General features: G+C 48.7%; 1 protein-coding gene across 1 annotated transcript in view; it reads right to left on the bottom strand.

Annotated features, from left to right (window-relative positions):
- SRCAP (Snf2 related CREBBP activator protein) overlaps positions 1 to 22,727 on the bottom strand; it is an 845,719-nt gene that overhangs the window by 528,702 nt on the left and 294,290 nt on the right. Inside the window, 2 exon segments of the mRNA XM_029606814.1 lie at positions 30 to 247; positions 19,508 to 19,654. Of these exon segments, the coding sequence (XP_029462674.1) occupies positions 30 to 247; positions 19,508 to 19,654 (365 nt within the window).

Here is a 22,727-nt window from a genome sequence, read left to right on the forward strand (position 1 = left end):
TGTGGCAGCTCCCAAGGTGTCTCAGATACCTGTGTGGTAGCCAAGGTGTATCCTTTGGGCTGTAGACTCTCTGCTGTAGCAGCAATGTCTGTGATCTCTTTCTTTGGTTCATGAAGCTCGGTGTGAGCCAGGTCAATGTCCTTTCTTCCACCTTGCCACTGATCTTCGTCCTGTTTAAGGAGATATTCCATGCCAATATCTTTACCAAGATCAGGCTCAATCTCACTGCTCTCCATTTCTTCCTTCCCTGTGGAGTATAAACACAAAGAAAAACGATCACCTAAAGCGTAGCTGATGGCAACATTCTTCTGTAACTTTTTTCTGCCAATATCTAGTGTGCCAAAAACTCATACAATGAGGTCTTGAGTAACAGCAAAGGGAGGAAAAGGTTTGATCTCATAGCAAGTGCACAGAGCTATGTTAGGTGTAGTTTTTTAATCTGTCAGTTTTCTGTTAATTCTGAAAAACAACCAAGAATGATTGGGTTGTATCTAGGAACATGATTCCCATTGTGAGCAAGAAAATATTAGTCTTACGTTCTTACCCATATTTCCCAACTGACATCAAAATGAACTGACAAAGAGGAAAACATTAGCAAAGAAAGCAAGTTTGCTTGCATGTAAACAGAAATCTCTATAGACAGGAGGAATTAGTCATATGTGGTGACCTCATCCGACACAATGTGTAAAGGAAAATTGGTTCTTACCTGCTAATTTTCGTTCTTGTACCACCACAGTTCAGTCCAGACTCCTGGGTTTTGCCTCCCCTCTAGCAGATGGAGACAGAGAAGACCGATTGACACTGCCCTATACCTCGAGGTGCCACCTACAGTCTGTCAGTATTTCTCTGTCTCCAGCAGATAGTGGGCACTTCCGACATAGGAAAATGTGGGAGGGAGATTCTGGAAGCCAAATTTATTTATTTAAAAAATTTTCTATATCATCGTTAAGTTAAATACCATCACAACGGTTTACAGAAGGGCACAATAAAGAGAAATATGGGTGGTATAGATTACAAATTACTCGTGTGCCATCATAGTACGGTAACAATTTAAAATAATGAACTAGGTGTGTAAGTTAAACCTGATTGTTAGGAACAAATTAGGCAGTTTGATTTTAACATTAATATGCCTATGTAGGTTACTAAAAACTTCTAGCTTGGTGCATCCTTATCGCTCAACTATTTTTCTCCTTTTCTTTATCTTTATAAAATGCTTGTTTAAAAAGCCAGGTTTTCAGATTAGTTTTGAATAATTTCAGATTTGTCTGTAGTCTTATTTCGAGTGGCATGGTATTCCAGAGTACAGGACCAGCCAGTGACACTGCTCTTTCCCTTACTTGCGTGAGATGTGCTGATTTGACAGAGGGGACAGTTAGTAGAGCTTTATTTGCAGATCTCAGGTTTCTTTGTGGTACTTGCATGCGCAGTGCCGTGTTAAGCCAGTCGGCTTTATCATCGTGGATTAGTTTATGGATTATACAAAGTGTTTTATATTGTATTCTTTGCTCAATTGGAAGCCAGTGGAGTTCAGCAAGTGTTCCTATAATATGGTCACTCTTTTTTTTGCCTGTCAAAACTCTGGCAGCGGAATTTTGCAATATTTACAGAGGCCGAATTGTAGATTGAGGTAGTCCTAAAAGCAGGGAGTTTACAATAATCTGTGCTAGCGAATATCATTGCTTGTAGAACTGTGCAAAAATTGTTAATCGTTAATAGAGATTTTAGTCTTCTTAGGATCATTATTTTTGCATAACCTTCTTTTATTTTCTGTGAGATATGTTGTTTCATGTTTAGCTCGGGGTCAATTATTACTCCTAGATCCCTAACTTTTGTTGCTAACTCAGTGGTTTGAATATTTTTGATTGTGAATGTTGGTTGTGTGTGGTGAGTGTTTTTACGTTCAAGGTGTAAGAATTCAGTTTTGTCAATGTTTATTACCAATTCCATCTGGTTTAGGAGCTGTTTGATTATTTCTAGGTACATATTGGCTAGTTTCATTGTTTCTTCAATGGTGTTTGGAATGGGTAACAGTAATTGTATATCATCTGCGTAAATGTAATGTATGATTCCCAGTCCTGCTAGTAAGTGACATACTGGGAGGAGGTAGATGTTAAAGAGTGCTGCAGATAGGGCTGATCCCTGTGGGACACCAGTTAGCAGTTTGACTGTCTGAAAGTGCATTTTTTATTTGTTCCTGAAAACATCTACTGTTTAAGTATGACTCGAACCATTTTAGTGTTTTGTTAGTGAGTCCTATTTCTTTCAGTCTATTGATTAGTATTCTGTGATTTACAGTGTCAAATGCTGCAGAAAGATCTAATAGAACCAGAATGTGTGTTCTTGTATCGAATCCTCTTAAGATATTATCTGATAGAGCTAATAGCAACGTTTCTGTACTGTAGTGTTTGCAGAATCCATGTTGTGCTGGATATATTAAAGTGGTTCGATAGTTGTTTTTGAACTGATTTTGATCTTAGAAAGCTGAAATCTAGAATCTCCACGGTAGCATTCTCCGAAATGCTCCCTCTTCCATGCACCAAGTTGCCATAGGCAGGCAGAGCTCAAAAGTTTCAATGCAAGGAAGAGGAATTCAATTTTTTTTTAAGGAAACATTGAACCTTTTGGGGAAAGGGGGTGGGGGGTTTCCAAAGGGACAGATTGATTGTGAGCTTGAGAGAGTTGAGAGCTCCTTATCTTGATTGGCTTTTGATGAGCCAGTCGTCCAGATAAGGAAAAATGTGTATGCTTTCCTTGCATAAATGGGCCACTGCCACCGCTAGGCATTTTGTGAATACTCGGGGTGCCGAGGCAAGTCCGAATGGCAGAACCTGGTATTGAAAGTGTCGATGACCCACTAGGAAGCGCAGGAACTTGCGATGAGAAGGGAATTTTGGAATGTGAGCGTAAGCCAGAGAACAGAGCCAATCTCCTGCTTGAAGAAGTGGAAGCATGGTGCCTAAGGAGACCATCCTGAATTTTTCTTTTCTTAGAAATTTGTTGAGATTTCTGAGGTCTAAGATGGGATGTAGTCCTCCTGTTTTCTTTGGAATGAGAAAATAGCGGGAGTAGAATCCTCTGCCCTGCTGAGGTCGGGGAACTGGTTCCACGGCCCTGGCTCTCAGGAGGGTGGATAATTCTGTTTGCAGAAGAGTGGTATGATCTTTGTGTACCCAAAGAGACCTTGGTGGAGAGTCTTTGGGCACTGTGAGAAAATCTAGATGGTAACCTTGTGTTATAATGGATAGTACCCACTGATCTATTGTGATGTTTGACCAATTGGGTAGAAAGAAGGAGATTCGGCCTCCAATTGGTACATCCGGGAGAGGGTTCATGGAGTGGCTGCTGTTCCCTGCCAGGTTTTCAAAACCCTGATGCTGGGCCTGTCTGAGGGGGAGGCTGAGGTCTAGATGCCTTTGGTTGCCTGGATTGACCTCTCTGGGATGGCCTTGTCCTACCACGAGATGCTGGAGGATAATACCTTCGTGGTCTGTAATAAGGTTTCCTGGTGTCTTTTCTGGCTGAGCGTCTTGTAGAAGAAGTCTCTGCCGGAATAGTGGAGAGTTTGCGCAGTGTCTCATTATGTTCCTTGAGCTGCACAACAACATCTTGTACCTTCTCTCCAAAAAGATTGTCTCCAGTTCAAGGCAGGTCTGCCAATTTCTCCTGAACCTCAGGCCTGAGATCAGAAGCCTTTAGCCAAGCCCATCTCCGGGCGCTAATCCCTGTTGCTGCCATCCTGGAAGATGTTTCAAAGCAGTCATAAGCTGTACACACTTTGTGTTTACCTGCTTCCAAGGCCCTCATGAATAATATTATTTAAGGAATCTTGATGTTGCTGAGGCAGAGATTCAGATAATTCCTGCATCTGTTTCCATAAATTTCATTGATATTGTGTCATATATAATTGAAATGATGCAATTCTGGAAACAAGCATGGAACCTTGGAACATTTTTCGCCCCAGACTATCCAGGAATTTTTGCTCCTTGCCAGGAGGCGTGGATGAATGTGGGCGGATTCTTTTTGATCTTTTTTGGGCGGACTCCACCACTACAGACTGGTGTGGGAGTTGAGGCTTTTGAAAACCTGGTATATGTTGGACTAAGTAAGTGGCGACAGTCCGTCTGTTCACTGGTGGAAGTGAACAAGGATGCTCCCACAATCTATGCTGGAGATCAACGAAGACTTCATGCACTGGTAAGGCAAGCACTTCCTTGGGGGGGGGGGGGATTCTACAAATTGTAGAACCTCCAGAGTTTTTTGTCTCGTGTCTTCCTCAGTTACTAACTGAAAAGAATTGTATCTGACATCTATTATGAAACTGGAAAAGGAGAGATCCTCAGGAGATGACTTCCTCCTTTCTTCTGGTGGAGATGGATCTGATAATACATCTTCCGAGGAAGAATCGGTGTCCACATCGTCCCAGGTATCTGATAAAGTACACCATGGAAGAGTGGAGTGAGGGAGGAAAAACGGCATCGAAGGACGTAAAGGTATTGATGGTTTCGTCAGTGGCATCAATAGAGGTTGATGTGGAATTTATAGCACCGATGGAGAATCGGGTGCCTCGGTTGAGAAATTTCCGACAGTCCCGGTATTGGCTCAGGCACTGGTAAATTAGCTGAGGCATTGCCATCCCGATGATCAGGAACTGGTATTGGTTGGTCGATCGAGTCATCAGCTTCGATGGTAGTGGTTGCATCTGCAGGGCACCGATTAGGGCATCGAGTTTAGCGAGTAGCGATGTGAACACCGATGGGTCCAGCATCGGTGCTGGCATCGGCACCGATGAAGATCTCGCAGAGCTTCCCTTACTGCCTGGCGGATGAATCCGTCCAGTTCCTCCCTTATAGCTAGTGAGGTCAGAGCAGCTATAGGGGGTGGCAGAGAAGGCGGAATTGGCTCTCACAGATCCCTGTGGTGGCAGAGTAACCCGGCACCGATATCGGTGGGGATCGCCTTGGACTAAGGCATCGAGGGCATCAAGGGCTCCTCTACTCTAGTTCTCTTCGGTGGCGGCTCAATGACTATTGAAGCCACTCCGGGAATCGAGCAGACATCGGGGGTAGACTGTATGTCGGTGCCGATGCTTTTCACGATGTTCAGTGCCTTTCTTTTCAAGCACAGAGGTCGATTTGATCGATGACCGAGAAGGAGTCAGGGACTGTTGGTCACCGCTTCCATCAGGACGCCGCTTGGTATTAATTACCAATTTTTCAAAGTCAGTAATAGGGGAAGCTCCTGGAATGACTTTGAGGAGATATATATTAGAAATACTGAGAATACCATCTGATCAGATTCCATCTATAAATAAGGTCTATTTCCTCCCATTTAATAGAAATAGAGAAGGTAATCAGCCACAATTAAATCTTTGCAATTTGACCGAAATGTTAGAATCTTCTACAGAAATCTATGAGAGGGCGACTTTACTGGTTTCTTTAGTTACGGAAATTGATGTCAGCTTATTTATGAAATTTTATTTTCAGCACATCAATGAAAGTTTTATGGGTCAAAAAATCCAAATATTCCCAGATTTATCGAAAACTCAGGAGAGGAGGAAGGCCTTTCTTTCTATGAGACAGGAATTGAATACACTAGGGGCAAGGTTTCTTCTAAGATACCCCTGTAAAGACTAAGAAAAGAGACCATATCTCCCCAGTGCTACAAGACCTCCACTGGTTACCAATTCATTTCAGAGTCATTTATAAATCCATCACCTTGATATACAAAATCATTCACCAACATACCACAATCGATCTACAAATTCCTCCCCGCTTCCACAAATCCACAAGACCGACCAGGGAAGCCTACAGAGGATGCCTCATTGTTCCACCCACGAAAACCACTAATCACAGCACCTTAAGAGACCGAGCCCTTTCCACCGCAGGCCCACAGTTATGGAACTCCATCCCTCCAGAACTCAGAAACGAACCATGTCTCCTAACCTTTAGGAAAAGACTCAAGACATGGCTTTTCAGGCAAGCCTTCTCGAACTCTACCTAATATGCACCATAAACAAACTCTCTACTCAGAGACTGTACATATGAGACACCATATTTATATTGAACTTTTGTACATAATTATTCTCCTCTATCTCTTTCTATTTCTTACATTCCCAGTTCATTAGCCCTTGTTAATTGTAACTGCTTCTCTTCATCACGTTATTTATGTTTTTTGGTTGTATTATCCGCACCCCTGTTTTCTGTAAACCGACATGATGTGAACGAGTTCATGAATGCCGGTATAAAAAAACCTTAAATAAATAAATAAATAAATAAATAAATAAATCGTGATGTTTATATATTCTATGCCCCGGAACAACTCAGAGTATTCATAGACTCTAGAAAGAGTGCCTTCACAACCTCCTCTCCAAATTAGGAACCGGGTTAATTCCATACAGATCATATAGAGTGAGGTAAATGTATTTGGGGTGATATGTTATATTTTCAGATATGTATGTATATCACTTTTCTGTAAAAACTTCCATGTTTTCTGTTCTTCTCTTTTTTTTTGTTTTGAAAAGATTGAGGTCTAAATACTAGATGATGCTTCTTTTTGTTTTGCCTGATGTGAAAATATGTTAGAAATTTCTGAGCAAAGTTTTTCTTTGTAAATTGTTTAAAAAGCAATAAAGAGTAAATTAAAAAAAAAAAAATTACCATTTTTTTTAGCCGCTCCTGCCGGTGATGGCTGTGTCAATGTAGACGTCAATGGAAGTAGCTGAATGTGAAAGAGGTGTTCCATCTTTTCCAGATGGGCCTGTCTGACTTTGGCCGTCATCTCAGCACACTGTGGACATGTTGTGACAGGATGTCCCTCGCCCAAACACAGGACACATTCAACATGAGGGTCGGTGATGGATATCATGCGAGGGCAATTTGGGCATTTTTTTAAACCCCGTTGTCATTCTGAAGGACAGACAGCCGTTGACGGCTTTCTTACAAGAAAAATTCGGAACAGTATCGATCGCTCAAAAATTATTTACTCACCGATCGATGGAAAATGGGAGACCCCTATGAAGGGGATTAAATTTGAGAATTTTTTTTCAACTTTTTCCGTGAAGAAAAAATGTGTGTTAAGTATCACACAGGGCTCCTTCACCGCGAGGCTAACTACAGCACAGAAAAAAGAAGACTGAAGGGAGATCCCTGTGACTCGAGGGATCATGGCATGCTGGGCATGCTCAGTGGGCTCAGTGTGCCAGTCAAAGGTTTCTAGAAACTTTGACAGAAAGTTTTCCGTGATAAGGCTCCGTCCAATGACGTCACCCATATGTGAGGACTATCATCCTGCTTGTCCTGGGATAACAGGCTCTATGGCCCTGACCATTACTAGGGTAGAGAACTCCATCAAAAGGATCTCCTGAGATGCTACTGGCCCCCAAAGGGGCGGGTCGGAGGAGAATCTGGCCAATAGGTTCAACCTGTATCCCCCCTACGATGAACAGAACCCACTGATCCAAGGTGACACCGGGCCATCAATCTGCGAATAATCATAAACAACCTCGGAACAGAGGGGTCCCACTGCACTGGGGCAGGCAGCAGGCTTTCACTCTCCCCTCCAGTCAAAACCCCGTAGGAGGGCTTGGCTGGGGTGCTTGCTGTTGCCTGGAGTGGCCCCAAGAGCTCACCCTCTGTGGGCGGGAGCGAGACGCATGTGGGTAATATATTTCCGCGGACGATACAAAAAGTGCATTGGGCTGTGCCATGCCAACCTCCTTGCTGAATACGGCGGGTCAGAAGTACTGGCAGAAAGGTGCTGGAGGATCTTGTGGTAATCCCGCAACTGAATGACAGCATCCTTCACCTTATCTCCAAAGAGACTTTCGCCAGTACACGACAAGTCAGTGAGCCTCTCCTGCACCTCTGGCCAGAGGTCCGAAGCCTGGAGCCAAGCCATCCCTGCAGGTGCCAATGCTGGCAGCCACAACTCTTGCCGCCTCAAACGCATCGCAGGTGGAGCACGCCTCATGCTTCCCGCATTCAAGGCCCTGATGTGCGACTGCCAGCAAAGCCTCCTGCTGCTGTTGGGGCAGTCGGTCGGCCACCTCCTGAACCTGCTTCCAGAGGAATCTAGTGCCCTGTGTTCCCTCCCCGGAGGAGCCGAGGCATGGTTCCGGGAGGGTTTGGCCTTCTTAAGCGCAGATTCTACCACCACCAACTGGTAGGGGAGCTGATGCTTCTTGAAGCCAGTAGCATGCTGGACCAGGTACACCCCCCATCTGCCTTCCTGTTTACAAGCAGCACCTTGAGGGGGTGTTCCCAAATTCTCAGGAGCAGCTACTTGATTTTGTGGACTGGGACTGCCACAACCTTCTTCAGAGCATCCACAAACTGGAGGATGACCAGCAACTTGTGCCTGGTGTCTTCCTCCATCAGCAGCTGGAACAGAATGGCTTCTGCCATGGCCCGCACAAACCCTGCAAAGGTTGTCCTCATGAGGGGGCCTCCATCTTTCCTCCAAAGGAGACAGGTCCAAGGGAAGGCCATTGGAATCCTCAGAGGAGGAATCTGAGGTGTCATCTCCCCAGGGGTCATAAGGGGCATCATCCTCACTGAAATCAGCCAGAGACGAAGGCCTGGGTGTGCCCAGAGGCATAGGCACTGCAGGCACTGACTGTCCCGATGGCGCTGATGGTCCTGCGAGCAAACCTGGTAGTGACGGCCGAGGAGCAGAGGGTGCAGTAGCACCGCTGGCTTCAAAGGACCTTCCTCATCCGAGGAGCCATGAACGAGGGCGACATTGGGCTGAGGAGGTAACTGTGCACCACGGAGCACTGATGGACCACAGACCAGAGTCAACTGAGTAGGGAGGACGCAGAGGACATCAAGGCGCTCCAACAGCAGCTCCAGAGACGCCGTGGTCACCAGCGCTGGTGTAGGCACTGGCTCGATGCCCTGCAGGGCTCGATCCACTGCCAGCTGCACCCTATGCTCCGGCTCCTCCTTAAAGGTCGCTGATGTCAGGACCGGCTGAGAGGGAGGAGGTGTGGCACGATCTTTCTCGGAGCCTTGAGGGAGGTCGGTACCCGGCACCGGAATTGGTGGGGACCGCCTCAGAGCCCCGGCATCGATGGAGGGTATAACCTTGCCTCGTGGATGCTTCAAGGGCATCACAGCAAGAACCAGTGCCAGCCTGAGCCTGGCTCCGTTTGTTAATGGCAACCGGTGTCGATGCTTTCGCGATTTTCTGCAGTGCTCGGCCTGGTCTTTCCCCAACGCAGAGGTGGAAGGCAAAGATCCAAACATCCTCGACCTAGAAGAGACCAAGGAGGGCCAATCCCCAGCTCCCCGCTCCTCCAATGTTACTAGTGGGGGGGGGGGGGAATCTGATGGCGAGGGATCAGTGCCCATTGGTCCCCACAATCCTTCAGTGTCAAAGACATGATGCTGAAGGCTCAGACCTCGGAGCCGAAAAGCTTCTCCATTTTGTCGAGCCGCCGGCCCTTGGGGGTCATCAGATCACAAAGCCAGCACTCCTGAATGTCGTGGGATGCCCCCAGGCAGAGGATGAACATGTCGTGTGGATCCGTGATGGATGCAGTCCAAGGGCACTGACAAAAAACTGATGCCAAATTGTAAAAAAAAAAACAACAAAAAAAACACAACCCAAGGGCAGCACACAGTCTATGGCTGTGGGCCCCTGAAGGACACCACTACAGGGAGCCAACCGCACAACAAAGACTTACCGCGTTGCAGGACTGACTAAAGCAGGGGGAACAGAGGGGGACCCGGCGCAAGAAAAAAAGACAATTAGCCAAAGTGTGGAAATTTTCCAGAAGAGAACGAGCTCCAAGACCATGAGACAGCTCCGTGGTAAAAAAGAATGAAGAGGGACCCCACATGGACAGGTGGATTAAAGCATGCTGAGCATGCTCAGTGTGCCAAAGCTCCAGAAACTGAGAAGTTTTCTGTGTTGGGCTCCATCTGATTATGTCAATCTCATGTGTGAGGTCTACCATCCTACTTGTCCTAGGTGAACTCCCTCCACCACTGTCCCCAGCTGTTTAGAGCCCCGTGGAGGGCCGGGGAGCCCAGGAGTCTGTCGGGGGAGGATGAGGACCTCCTGTGGGAGGATCCTGATGATCCTGCAGTTTTTTCTTCGTATTTTGTGCTCTTGATACACAAAGCCTCTCTCGCCAGGAAAGCTGAAGGGCTGCGTTTTTCCAGGCAAGAAGGATCACTGGGCCCGCAGACTAGAAAGTGGTCCAGGCTTTTGCGGGCTACTGGTGCAATGAGGATTCCGTAAGTCCTTGGCATGTCTGCACAGATGCTGCAGACAAGGCCTCGAAGGTTGGGGAGCCTCCAGGTGAGAAACTATTCTTCTCCGGAAGGACAGGATCTGGAAGAGGGGCAGGGACAGTCCCAACTGTGGAGAGGGATGATCCGAAGGTCATTGGCTTTTTCCACAGGGAAGAGCCTCATGGAGGGCCGGGGAGCCCAGGCCTCTGCTATTCTTGGCATTAGTAGCATGAGATCTTTTTAGTGTTTGGGTACTTTCCAGGTTCTTGTGGCCTGGTTTGGCCTCGGTTGGAAACAGGATGCTGGGCTTGATGGACCCTTGGTCTGACCCAGCTGGCAATTTCTTATGATCTGATCCCCTATGTCTTAAGAGCTAGGAATAAAGGTTCCACGAGAAAAGTCCAATCAGGAAGAGGTGGACCAAGTCATGGATGGCTTAAGAGGTCCAGCAAAAGTCTTCCCCTTCCATAAATCGGTGAAGAAGTTGGTGGTCAGGAAGTGGGATACTCCAGAGACCAGTTTGAAGGTTGATAGAGCAATGGATAAGCTATATCTGTTACCAGATGACAAGCTTGAGTTATTGAGGCTGTCAAAGTTGGATGCCTCAGTGTCTGCGGTTACAAAGAAAAGACCATTCCAGTGGCTGGTTCTGCAGCACTGAAGGATATGCAAGACAGGAAGTTAGAAGCCCATCTCAAAAAGATTTTTGAGGTGTCTGGCGTAAGCATTCGTACTGAGGTTTGCAGTAGCTTTATGCTACAGGCTGGTCTGCGCTGGCTACAGCAGTTGCAAGTTGAGAAAGCAATATCAGCGTCAGAGGCAAAGCAGGTCAAATGGCTGGAGGCCGTGGCGGCCTACGGAGCAAATGGATTGCATGACCTCATCAGGATTTCGTCTAGAACTGTGTCATCAGTGGTCTTGGCCTGACAGCTCCTCTGGTTAAGGAATTGGTCAGCGGACATTTGGTCCAAGTCTCAGTTAGGAGTGTAAGCTTTTAAAGGGAAGCTGCTTTTTGGAAAGAACTTAGAGGAGCTTGTGAAGCATCTGGGAGAGAATAAAGGGCATAGACTACCGGAGGGTAAGCCCAAAGGTGGAAAAGGATCCTTTTCTACATTGCCTTGCTTTAGGATGAATAGGCGTTTTCGGCAGAATAGGGCTTCAGTGGGAGCCCAGAGACAAGGCACTAGGAGGCAGTTCTGGAACCAGTCCTTTTGAGGTCAAAAGCCGAACAGAGATGGTTCTTGCCAGGGTGCTGGTGGAGTCAAGTCCACCCAAATGAAGCAAGGTCGATCCATTCACCGGTGCCAGCTGAGGGAGTCTGTTGATGCTTTTACGAGTGGGCCAGGATCACGACAGACCAGTGGGTCCTAAGTGTGTTAAGACAAAGTTACGCTTTAGAATTTACTCGCCCGCTAAGGGAATTGTTCATGGTCTCTCCTTAGACTTCAGTAGCCAAAAGGCGAGTGGTACAGGAACCATCAACCACTTACAATTGCTGGGAGCCATTGTCCCATAGAGGAGCGGGATGGGAAGGTATTCCATTTGTTTTGTTATCCCAAAAAAGGGGACCTTCCATCCAATTTTGAATTTAAAGAACGTGAATGTGGCTCTCAAAGTTCCTCATTTTCGGATGGAGACCCTGAGCTTGGTCATTGCAGTGATACGCAAAGGAGAGTTCTTGGCTTCCCTAGATTTGATAGAGGCATACTTGCACATAAGCAATCCGGCCAGATCATCAGAGGTTCCTGATCCTTGGGACACATTTTCAATTTTGCACCTTTCCATTCGGGTTGGAGACTGCTGTGAGGAACTTCATAGAGGTGATGGGGTCGAGGTGATGGGGTCGTGGTGGCGGCGGCTCTCAGAAAGGAGAGCATTCTAATTCACCCATATCTGGACAATTGGCTTACTTGAGAGAAGTCAGAGGTTCTGTGCAGACAAGCAGTGGCGGTGGTACTACAACAGTTAAGATCCCTGGCTGGTAGCAAATCTGTCAAAGAGTCATCTTGCCTCTACTCGAAACTTGGAGTTCCTGGGTGCAAGTTTTGACACCAGGATCAGGAAAGTGTTTCTCACCAGGGAGCGCATTTGCAAATTGCAGAGGCAGGTTCGCAGTTTGTTAAAGACAACAGTTCCCAGCATTTGGGATTACTTGCAGGTTCTCTGTTCCATGGCTTCCACCTTAGAGTTGGTTCCTTGGGCGTTTGCTCATATGAAGCCTCTGCAGTGTGCGCTGCTTTCCCGGTGGAATCTGTTAGAGCAGTTTCATCTGCCACTGCCGCTTACGGAGATAGCCAAGTCCAGTCTCTCATGGTGGCTTGGTCGAGATCAGTTAGTCCGTGGGGTGTATTTGGAGGATCTGAATTGGATAGTAGTTAACACTGATCCCAGTCTCTCTGGATAGGGAGCTGTATACCAGACGCATTCTGCGCAGGGCCAGTGGTCAGTGGAAGAGGCATTGTGGTCTATCAATCAGAGATGAAAGTGGTGCATGTCACATTGCATGCCTTTCTTACTCTCTTGCGCAGAGATCCAGTAATGATTTCGGACAATGTGACAACAGTGGCTTACATCAACAGGGTGGTAAACCAGGAGTCGGGTGGAAACTCAGGAAACCCAGGAGTTAATTCGCTGAGCAGAGCAGCATCTAGAAATATTGGTGGCATCTCACTTAGCCAGGACAGACAATGTGCAGATGGATTTTCTCAGTCATCACAGCTGAAACCCGGTGAGCAAGAGTTGTCGGAGGAAGCAATGTGGCTTATCCATTCCAAATGGGGCAGGCCCCACATGGATTTGATGGCAACTCAGTGAAATGCCAAGGCTCCGTGCTTCTTCAGTCACAGAAGGGAACACTGAGCAGAAGGGGTAGATGTCTTTGTTCATCCATGGACACAAAGTTCTCCTGTATGTGTTTCTGCCATGGCCACTGGTGGGCAAAGTGTTGTGGTGAATAGAGATCCATTCGTGAGAGGTGGTTCTAGTGGTGCTGGAATTGCCTCGGCAGTCATGGTTTGCAGATCTGGTCAATCTAGCAGTGGATAGGCCCTTGTGCCTTGCCCATCTACCAAAGCTTCTGCACCAAGGTCCCATATTTTCAGATCAAGCAGCTCACTTCTGTCTCGCGGCTTGGCTTTTGAGATGAAATGTTTAAGGTAGAAAGGGTTTTCAGAAAATGTCATTTCCACTCTGTTGCAAGCTAGGAAGACTTCAACATCCTTAGCCTACATAAGGGTCTGGAGAGTTTTTGAGACTTGGTGCGCAGAGCAGGGTGTTGAACTTACTCAAGCGTCCGTGGCGCACATTTCGACCTTCTTACAAGGGTTGGTGATGGGTTTGGCCTTTAACTCCATCAGAGTTCAGGTGGCGGTGTTGGGCTGTCTTTGAGGCAAGGCAGAGGCCTTAGCTGCACATCCTGATGTGATGCGCGAAAGCAGGGAGCTCAATTGATTGATTCAAATGAAATGCCGACACGACCTTAGGCAAAAAGGAAGGGACCGTTCGCAAGGAAACTCCAGAGTCGGAAATGCGCAAAAACGGTTCCCTACAGGATAGCGCCTGCAACTCTGAAACACGTCGTGCCGAAGCAATCGCCACCAGGAATACGGTCTTCAACGTGAGATCTTTAACCGTTGACCGCTTCAAGGGCTCAAACAGTGCTGCGCATAAGGAGGAAAGAACCCAATTGAGGTTCCAGGACGGACAGGGATGACGCAATGGTGGACGGAGATGCTTTGCTCCCCGAAGAAAACGGGAAATATCTGGGTGCAGGGCCAGGGGAAACCCCTGAACCTTACCTCACAAGCAACCAAGCGCCGCCACCTGTACTCGCAGGGAACTGCACGCCAACACTTTGGCAAGACCAGCCTGGAGAAATGCTAGGATATCGGAGACGGAGGCTGAAGTGGGGACCACTCCACGCTGCAGGCACCAGTTCTCAAAAATCACCCAGACTCTGACATACGCCAGAGACGTAGACTGCTGCCTGGATCTCAACAGCGTGGCCACCACCGCATCTGAGTAACCTTTGCTTTTCAAGCGATGCCTTTCAAAAGCCATGCCGCGAGACAGAAGTGATCCGCATCCTCCAAACAGACGGGGCCCTGGCGGAGGAGCCCCGCGAACCCCTGGAGACGAAGGGGGGCGACCACCGACAACTGAATAAGATCGGCAAACCACGGACGACGTGGCCACTCCGGTGCCACCAGGATCACTTTGGATGGGTGCAGCTCTATGCGTCGCAGGATCTTTCCTATCATCGGCCACGGAGGGAACACGTACAGCAACACGTCCGTCGGCCAGGGAAGAGCCAATGCGTCGACGCCCTCGGCCCCTCTCTCTCGGCGTCGGCTGTAAAACCGTGGAGCCTTCGTGTTTTGCCACGTGGCCATCAGATCCATGTGGGGCACCCCCCACGTCCTGCAGTTGAGAAGGAAGGCGTCCTCCGCCAGTTCCCACTCCCCTGGATCTAGGTGATGACAACTGAGATAATCCGCCTGGACATTGTCGACTCCGGCAATGTGAGACGCTGCGATATTGCTGAGATGTTGCTCCGCCCAGCTTATCAAGAGCTGCGCCTCCTCCGCTACTAGTGGACTCCTTGTCCCGCCTTGGCGGTTGATGTAGGCTACAGTGGTCGCGTTGTCCGACAATATCCGCACCGCCTTTCCCCGTATCAACGGCAGGAAGGACTGCAGTGCAAGGCGAGCCGCTCTGGTCTCTAGCCGATTGATGGACCACTGCGCTTGAGTCGAGGACCACCGGCCCTGTACTGACTTGCCTAGGCAAACTGCACCCCAACCGGAGAGGCTGGCGTCCGTGGTCACTACCGTCCAGTTGGGAACCAACAGGGACACCCCACAAGTCAGGTGATCCGATACTAGCCACCATTGCAGGCTGTCCCTCGCCTGATCCGTGAGCGGCAGCGGCAGGTGGAATTCCTCTGACACCGGATTCCAACGGGATAGCAAAGATGATTGTAACGGACGTAGATGAGCGAACGCCCAGGGGACCAATGCGAGCGTTGACGCCATAGACCCCAGAACCATCAGGTAGTCGCAAACCAGTGGTAGCCGAAGAGACAATAACCGCTTGACTTGAGACTGCAGCTTGCGCGCGCGCTCCCCGGACAGGGACACCCGGCCCCGTTTCGTGTCGAAGACGGCTCCCAGATATTCCAAGGACTGGGTGGGAACTAGATGACTCTTGAGGAAGTTGACGACCCAGCCCAGGGACTGCAGCAGCTGGAGGACTCTGTCCACAGCCAACCGACACTGGCTCTCGGACTTGGCCCGGATCAACCAGTCGTCCAGGTAAGGGTGTACCAAGAAACCCTCTCGCCGAAGCTGAGCTGCCACCACGACCATCACCTTTGTGAACGTACGAGGAGCCGTCGCCAGTCCGAAGGGGAGTGCCCGAAACTGATAATGCCTTCCCAGGATGCAGAACCTGAGGAACCGCTGAAATGATGGCTGGATACCCACATGGAGGTACGCTTCCGTGAGATCTAGCGAGGCCAGGTATTCGCCGGGCCGCACCAAGGCAATTACTGAACGAATTGTCTCCATTTTGAAGTGTGGGACGCAAAGGCACCTGTTCACCGCTTTCAGGGCCAAGATCGGTCTGGACGTGCCGTCTTTCTTCGGAACAATGAAGTAAATCGAGTAACGTCTCGTGCCTTGCTGATTGGCAGGTACGGGAGAAATGGCCCCCAAGTTTTCCAAACGTCCGAGGGTCCCTAGCACGGCCGCTCTCTTCTCTGGATGCTTGCAGGGCGACACCAGGAACTTGTCTGACGGGATTCGAGAAAAATCTAAAGCGTAACCGTGTCTTATCACGTCGAGGACCCAGTGATCCGAAGTTACCTTGACCCATTCCTCGAAAAATAACATTAACCTCGCCCCGACGTTGGGAATTACGGCCTGGGGCGGAGGCGAGGGATGGGTCGGCCTCATCTCATTGCGAGACCTTGGACCCAGCGCCCGAGGGGGTTCCCCCCTGTCTACCGGATCTTTTCCCACAAAAGGACTGCGACCACTGGGAGGAGTGAGCGGAATACGACCGGTATGCGGGACCCAAGGATCTCTGAGGACGCGACTTTCTGCTTCCACGAAAACGGGGCCTACTGGACAAAGAGGACCGGGACCTAGCCCTGTCCTCAGGCAATTTGAAAGCCCTGTTCTCCCCCAGGGAAAGCATCAAATCATCTAATTCCTTGCTGAACAACAGCTTTCCCTTAAATGGAAGTGAACCGAGGTGGGCCTTGGAGGAACCATCCGCTGCCCAGTTATGAAGCCAAAGGAGACGACGCGCAGAGACCGCCGCGACAATGGATCTAGCAGAAGTCCGAAGGAGATTGTGGAGAGCATCTGCCCCATATGCTATTGCCGCCTCTAAGCGATCCGCCTGTGAGGCTTCCTCTTCCGAGAGGCCCGCATTTGCCTGGAGGACCTGAGCCCAGCGCAAACTGGCTCTCATCGCAAAGTTAGTACAAATGGCGGCCCGGACTCCTAAAGCTGATACCTCAAAAATCTTCTTGAGTTGCACCTCCAGCTTCCGGTCCTGGATATCTCTGAGGGCCGTGGCTCCCGTGACAGGGATCGTCGACCTCTTGGTCACCGCCGACACCGCTGCGTCCACCTTCGGGATCCTTAACAGCTCCAACGCTTCCTCCGGCAGAGGATAAAGCTTGTCCATGGCCTTTGTCACATTCAGGCCTAACTCCGGTGTATCCCATTCCTTAAACAGGATATCCGTCGACGAGAAATGGAAGGGGAAAGCCACTGCAGGGCCAGTGAGACCCAAGAGTACCGGATCCATGTTGGCCTCCTGTCTGGCGACCACCGGCGGAGCCTCAATCCCCAGCTCCTCGAGAATAGCTGGGATAAGCGGGGCTAGTTCCTCCCTGCGGAAGAGGCGGACCACTTTCGGGTCATCGCCCTCCACGGCCTGTGCCCCTTTGCCCACTCTGGGCAGGGTGGAACCGCCCCCTGGCATCCCCTCGGTCCCCCGCGGGGACTCCTCGTGGGTATCCACCTCATCAGAGACGGAGGACTCACTATCCGTGTCCTGTGGAACCCCCCGCGGGACTCCCCGCGGGTTTCGTCTCGCCTTGGTAGAACCGGAGGTATGATCCAAGGACCCCTTGATCTTCTTCTGTTGGGACCTGACCTGTGAGTCCCCGAAATGGCCCCCGACCCATGCCTACGCCTGCGGCCCTTGTATCTAAGGACCTTGCGTAGCAACAACGCAAAGTCAGTAGAAAAGGAAGAGAACCCAGAGGCCGAAGAATCCTCACAGGAACTAACTTCCCCGGTTGCGGGGAAAGCGGAGGAGGCAAGGCGCCATTTTCTACCGGCACCCGCGCAATTTCGCGGGCAGAATTTAAAATGGCCGACACTCCCGCGCTAATCGGGAAGAGCTCCTCTGGCCCCCCCCCCCCCCCCCCGACGCTGCTGCTACACGCGGCAGCAAACGAATCACCCTGGAACGGCTCCCCCGACGCGGCCCGGACGGCCCCTCACCGCCCGGGACACAGGACGCGCAAAGGCCCTCCCTGGAGAGGCGAGCGCACGGAATGAGGCTCGATTGCGTCGAAAAAGCCCAAAATTAAATTAAACTAATTTTAAAAATCCGCCCCCACGGCAAGCGGCCCCCCGGGTGAAAGAGAGACGGAGCCGCGACGAAACGGAGAGCCGGCAGGCAGAGAAAAAAGCAAACTTTTTTTTTTTTTTTACATTTACTCGCCGCTGTCCACGGTCCTGGAGCCCTGTTCCAGCGGGGGTGAGTGAACCGGGCTCCCCGGTGTTACCCCCGACGCTGCCACTTGAACAGCCGGGCCCTCGGCCCTGGCAGCGGCCTCAACCAGGGGGGGATGGTCCCCTCAGAACCTTCCAACCCCCCTGGGAGGCAGGGCAGACCGAACTGAAAAACAGACACCAAAAAAAAAATAAGAGCGCCTGGAAACTTTACTAACCAGACCTTTTAAAACTTAAAAATAAGAACCAAACTACCACTAACTGACTAGCAGGACCTAGGGCAGCCGAGGCTGTGACTACACGTGCACCATCTACTGGAGACAGAGTAAGACTGAGGGGCTGTGGCTGGCACACTGTCATATATGGCTGAGCCGACAGGTCTTGCTCTGTCTCCATCTACTGGTGCGGAGTCACAACCCAGGTGTCCTGGACTGATCCTGGTACATACAGGGAAAGCTTCTATGTCCACCATAGTGCAGTGTTTGAACGAAGGGTTAAGTTCAGCATACATCTGTCAAGGTCTTCCTATCCCTGAGGGTTAAAGGGTTCACTCTACTCGATCACAGACGGCATCTTGGGCTGTCTGCTAGCAAGTATGGCAGCAAGAGATTTGTAGGGCACCTACTTGGAAATCGTTGCACACTTTCGTCAGGCATTATCGTTTAGATGTCCAGGCTCTGGAGGACATGAGCTTCGGTGAAAGTGTTCTTCAAGCAGGACTCTCGCTGTCCCACCCTATTTAATGAAGCTTGGGACATCCCAGGACTCTGGACTGATCTGGGTACATATAGGGAAAGGAAAATTGGTTCCTTATCTGCTAATTTTCATTCCTGTAGTACCATAGATCAGTCCAGAGTCCCGCCTAGTTGACTTGGAGAGAATTGGAGAGTCTGCTTAATCTATTATTGTAATTGAACTGAAGAATGGCACAGGTTTCATTAGTTTTCTCATGTTGTTAAGGCTGGAAAGGTTGCTTTCCATTATAATGTTTCACTTCCTACTGCTCATTCAGGGGGATGTGATTATGTTTTTTGTAGTTATGCTTATTGGTATCTTGGCTTCAGTACAGGTCAATACTGAGGGACTGCAGGTGGCATACCAGGTTATATGGCAGTGCAGCAAAACTGTCTCCATCTACTGGAAGGGAGGCAAAACCCAGGAGTCTGAAATGATCTCTGGTACTATAGGAACAAAAATGATCAGGTAAGAACCAATTTTCCTAAGTCAGCAAACCTTGTTAGTACTTCTCCTGGTCAGGAAGCATAATCCATACAATCTAGATTGATCTAGCTAGCTGAAGATGAAAGATAGGTTACTCTATATCTGTACTCATTGCTGCTGTTAAAAAGAGCTCCAGAAACAGATGCAAGCCAGTACACCTGATAACAGGACTTAAACATTTCAATTCTTAAGGGACAATATTGAAACTAAGGAAAAGACAATAGACTGCGCATAGGAGATGCAACCAGCCCATAACTCATCTTCATGCCCACCACCCCCTCATGGCAGTACCAGACTGACTACTGCTCTCCTCCTCTTCCTCAGTCTGCTCAGATTCTGAAGACATGCTCAATGGGGAACTTTCTGATGCATCTTTTTCAAGGTCATCGAAGTATGCCATCGGATATTTCTGCAGAAGGTCAGCAAGGGACATCTCTCCTGCCAGGAACAAGCAGACATACATTGTTAGCATCAGCCATTCCGCTTAGGAACAAATATGCACATAGCATGCTGTTTCCTGTTCCTTAAGTAAGTAAACACTCAAACCTAGACCACCATTATGACGTTGGAGAGGCTTGGTGCATCTAAGTTTAACTGAAAAGTAATTAGCGTTAGAAGCATTTGAGCAGTATGTTGCTGTGAGATGGTAACCCCTGAAGAAGGATGTTATCCGAAACTTGTACAGGTTGGGTCCATAAACACGCCTAAAACAGATCATTGGAGACGCAACATCTATGTGGACGCTACAACTTTCAGCTAAGTAGTTCAACAACGGTGGCTTTGTTTAAACAATTTAATGTTATGACACAGCACACACACAATAAATAATTGAGACTTCAATAGAGAAATTTATAAAATGAAGTAAATTTTATTGGTTGTGGCACGATTGAAACAAAGGAGGTGGTAGGTGGTGTGTTTACGATTATATAAGACAACGACGGGGTACCCGGGATGGTCCCTTTGGTAAACATTATATGAAACCACCACCATCCATTTCTAAAATATTTTTTACATTTAATATAGAAATAAAATAGAAATAATTAGAGGTGACCATGCCAGTAAAATGTTTTTTAAAATGATGTAATGGATTTATTGAGTGTTTATTGAAGGTTTCAAGTTGAACCCATACCCAGTGTTTTGGTTGAATTTGACCTTAAGTAAGGCATTTGTTTACAAACTTCACACCAACACCCCCACTCCTTCCCTCCAACTCCCCTAAAATTGAAAGCCTGGCAACTTCGCAAGTTCATAAATCTTTATTTATGACACAAACAGTAGTCATAACCCCTCTCATAGTAACATAGAACATAAGAAAATGCCATACTGGGTCAGACCAAGGGTCCATCAAGCCCAGCATCCTGTTTCCAACAGTGGCCAATCCAGGTCATAAGAACCTGGCAAGTACCCAAAAACTAAGTCTATTCCATGTAACCATTGCTAATGGCAGTGGCTATTCTCTAAGTGAACTTAATAGCAGGTAATGGACTTCTCCTCCAAGAACTTATCCAATCCTTTTTTAAACACAGCTATACTAACTGCACGAACCACATTCTCTGGCAACAAATTCCAGAGTTTAATTGTGCGTTGAGTAAAAAAGAACTTTCTCCGATTAGTTTTAAATGTGCCCCATGCTAACTTCATGGAGTGTCCCCTAGTCTTTCTACTATCCGAAAGAGTAAATAACCGATTCACATCTACCCGTTCTAGACCTCTCATGATTTTAAACACCTCTATCATATCCCCCCTCAGTCGTCTCTTCTCCAAGCTGAAAAGTCCTAACCTCTTTAGTCTTTCCTCATAGGGGAGTTGTTCCATTCCCCTTATCATTTTGATAGCCCTTCTCTGTACCTTCTCCATCACAATTATATCTTTTTTGAGATGCGGCGACCAGAATTGTACACAGTATTCAAGGTGCGGTCTCACCATGGAGCGATACAGAGGCATTATGACATTTTCCGTTTTATTCATCATCAGTTGCTTACCTGTAACAGGTGTTTTCCTAGGACAGCAGGATGTTAGTCCTCACATGTGGGTGACATCATCCAATGGAGCTCAGCACGGAAAAAACTTTTGTCAAAGATTCTAGAAGCTTTGACCAGCACACTAAGCATGCCCAACATGCCACTATCCGCGCAACCACGCAAAGTCCCCTTTCAGTCTTGTAACCTAGAAAAAAGTATGAGTGAAAAAATAAAAAACTGGAAGGAGAACCCAACTCCGTGGGGAGGCAGGCGAGATTCCTGAGGACTGACATCCTGCTGTCCTATGAGAACACCTGTTACAGGTAAGCAACTGCACTTTCTCCTAGGACAAACAGGATGGTAGACCTCACATGTGGGTGAATACCAAGCTCCAGACTGACCCCATTGCAGGGAAGACCAATAGCAACCAAACAAGCTGCCAAAGAGCACAACACAACTGCGGAGCTGTAGGTCGGCAGGGGACTGTCTGGCTCCCACAGAAGCACGAAGAGTTGGGTTCAAGCTTGGAACAGGTTGCGCATGACAGATTGACCAAAGGCTCTGTCCCGACGCCCGTCACAACTTTGGACAGAAACTTAGGATGTGTACCCAAGACCACATGATCATGGAAAAATCTCGTGTATGGTGAGTACGTACCCAGAGCCTGAAGCTCACTGACCCTACAAGCCAAAGTAATCGCCACTAGGAATATGACTTTCCAGGTGAGAAACTTCAAGTCACAGGACTGCAGCAGCTCAAAAGGAGGGCGCATGAGCTGTGCCAGGACAATACTGAGGTCCCAGGAGGCAAAAGAGGGCTGAAGAGGTGGCTTCAGCAGGAGGCAGCCTCACATGAAACGGCCTACTAAAAGTTGCATCAAAATGGGCATGCCAGCAACACCCCCGATGGCATGCACTGACAGTGCTAAGGTGAGAACCCTGACTGAGCTGGTTTGAAGCCCAGACTCAGAGATGCCACAGGTAGTCTAACAGCTGGAGAAGGGGATATGAGAAAGGATCTAGATCATATCCCACGCACCAGATGGAAAATCTTTTCCACTTCAAGATCTAGGACTTCCTGGTGGAAGGTTTTCGAGAAGCCACCAGAACCTGGGAGACACAGTGCGAGTGCGCCAAGGGCTGGAGGACTATGCACTCAACATTCAAGCTGTTAGGGCCAATGCCCAGAAGTTCGGATGGTGCAGGGCATCCTGATTATGTGAGATGAGATCGGGCGCCATCCCCAGCCGGATGGGTGCCCGCACAGACAGGTCCTGCAAAAGCAGGAACCACACCTGTCTGGGCCAGAAGGGTGACAAGTATCATGGTCCCCTGTCCAGCTGAAGCTTCAGCAGCATCCTCAAGAGGAGCGGTAGAGGGGGATACCAGTGAAGGGAGAAGGCATCGCAAGCTAGTTGTCCGATCCCCCCCACCAGGGAGCAAAACCTGCTCACCTTGTGGTTGTGTGGGGAGGCGAAGAGGTCCATATCCGGTGTACCCCATCGGCGAAATAACTCGGCCGCTACCTCTGGGTTGAGGAACCACTCTTGT

Source organism: Rhinatrema bivittatum, chromosome 6, assembly GCF_901001135.1.
Source record: "Rhinatrema bivittatum chromosome 6, aRhiBiv1.1, whole genome shotgun sequence".
Taxonomy (NCBI): Eukaryota; Metazoa; Chordata; class Amphibia; order Gymnophiona; family Rhinatrematidae; genus Rhinatrema; species Rhinatrema bivittatum.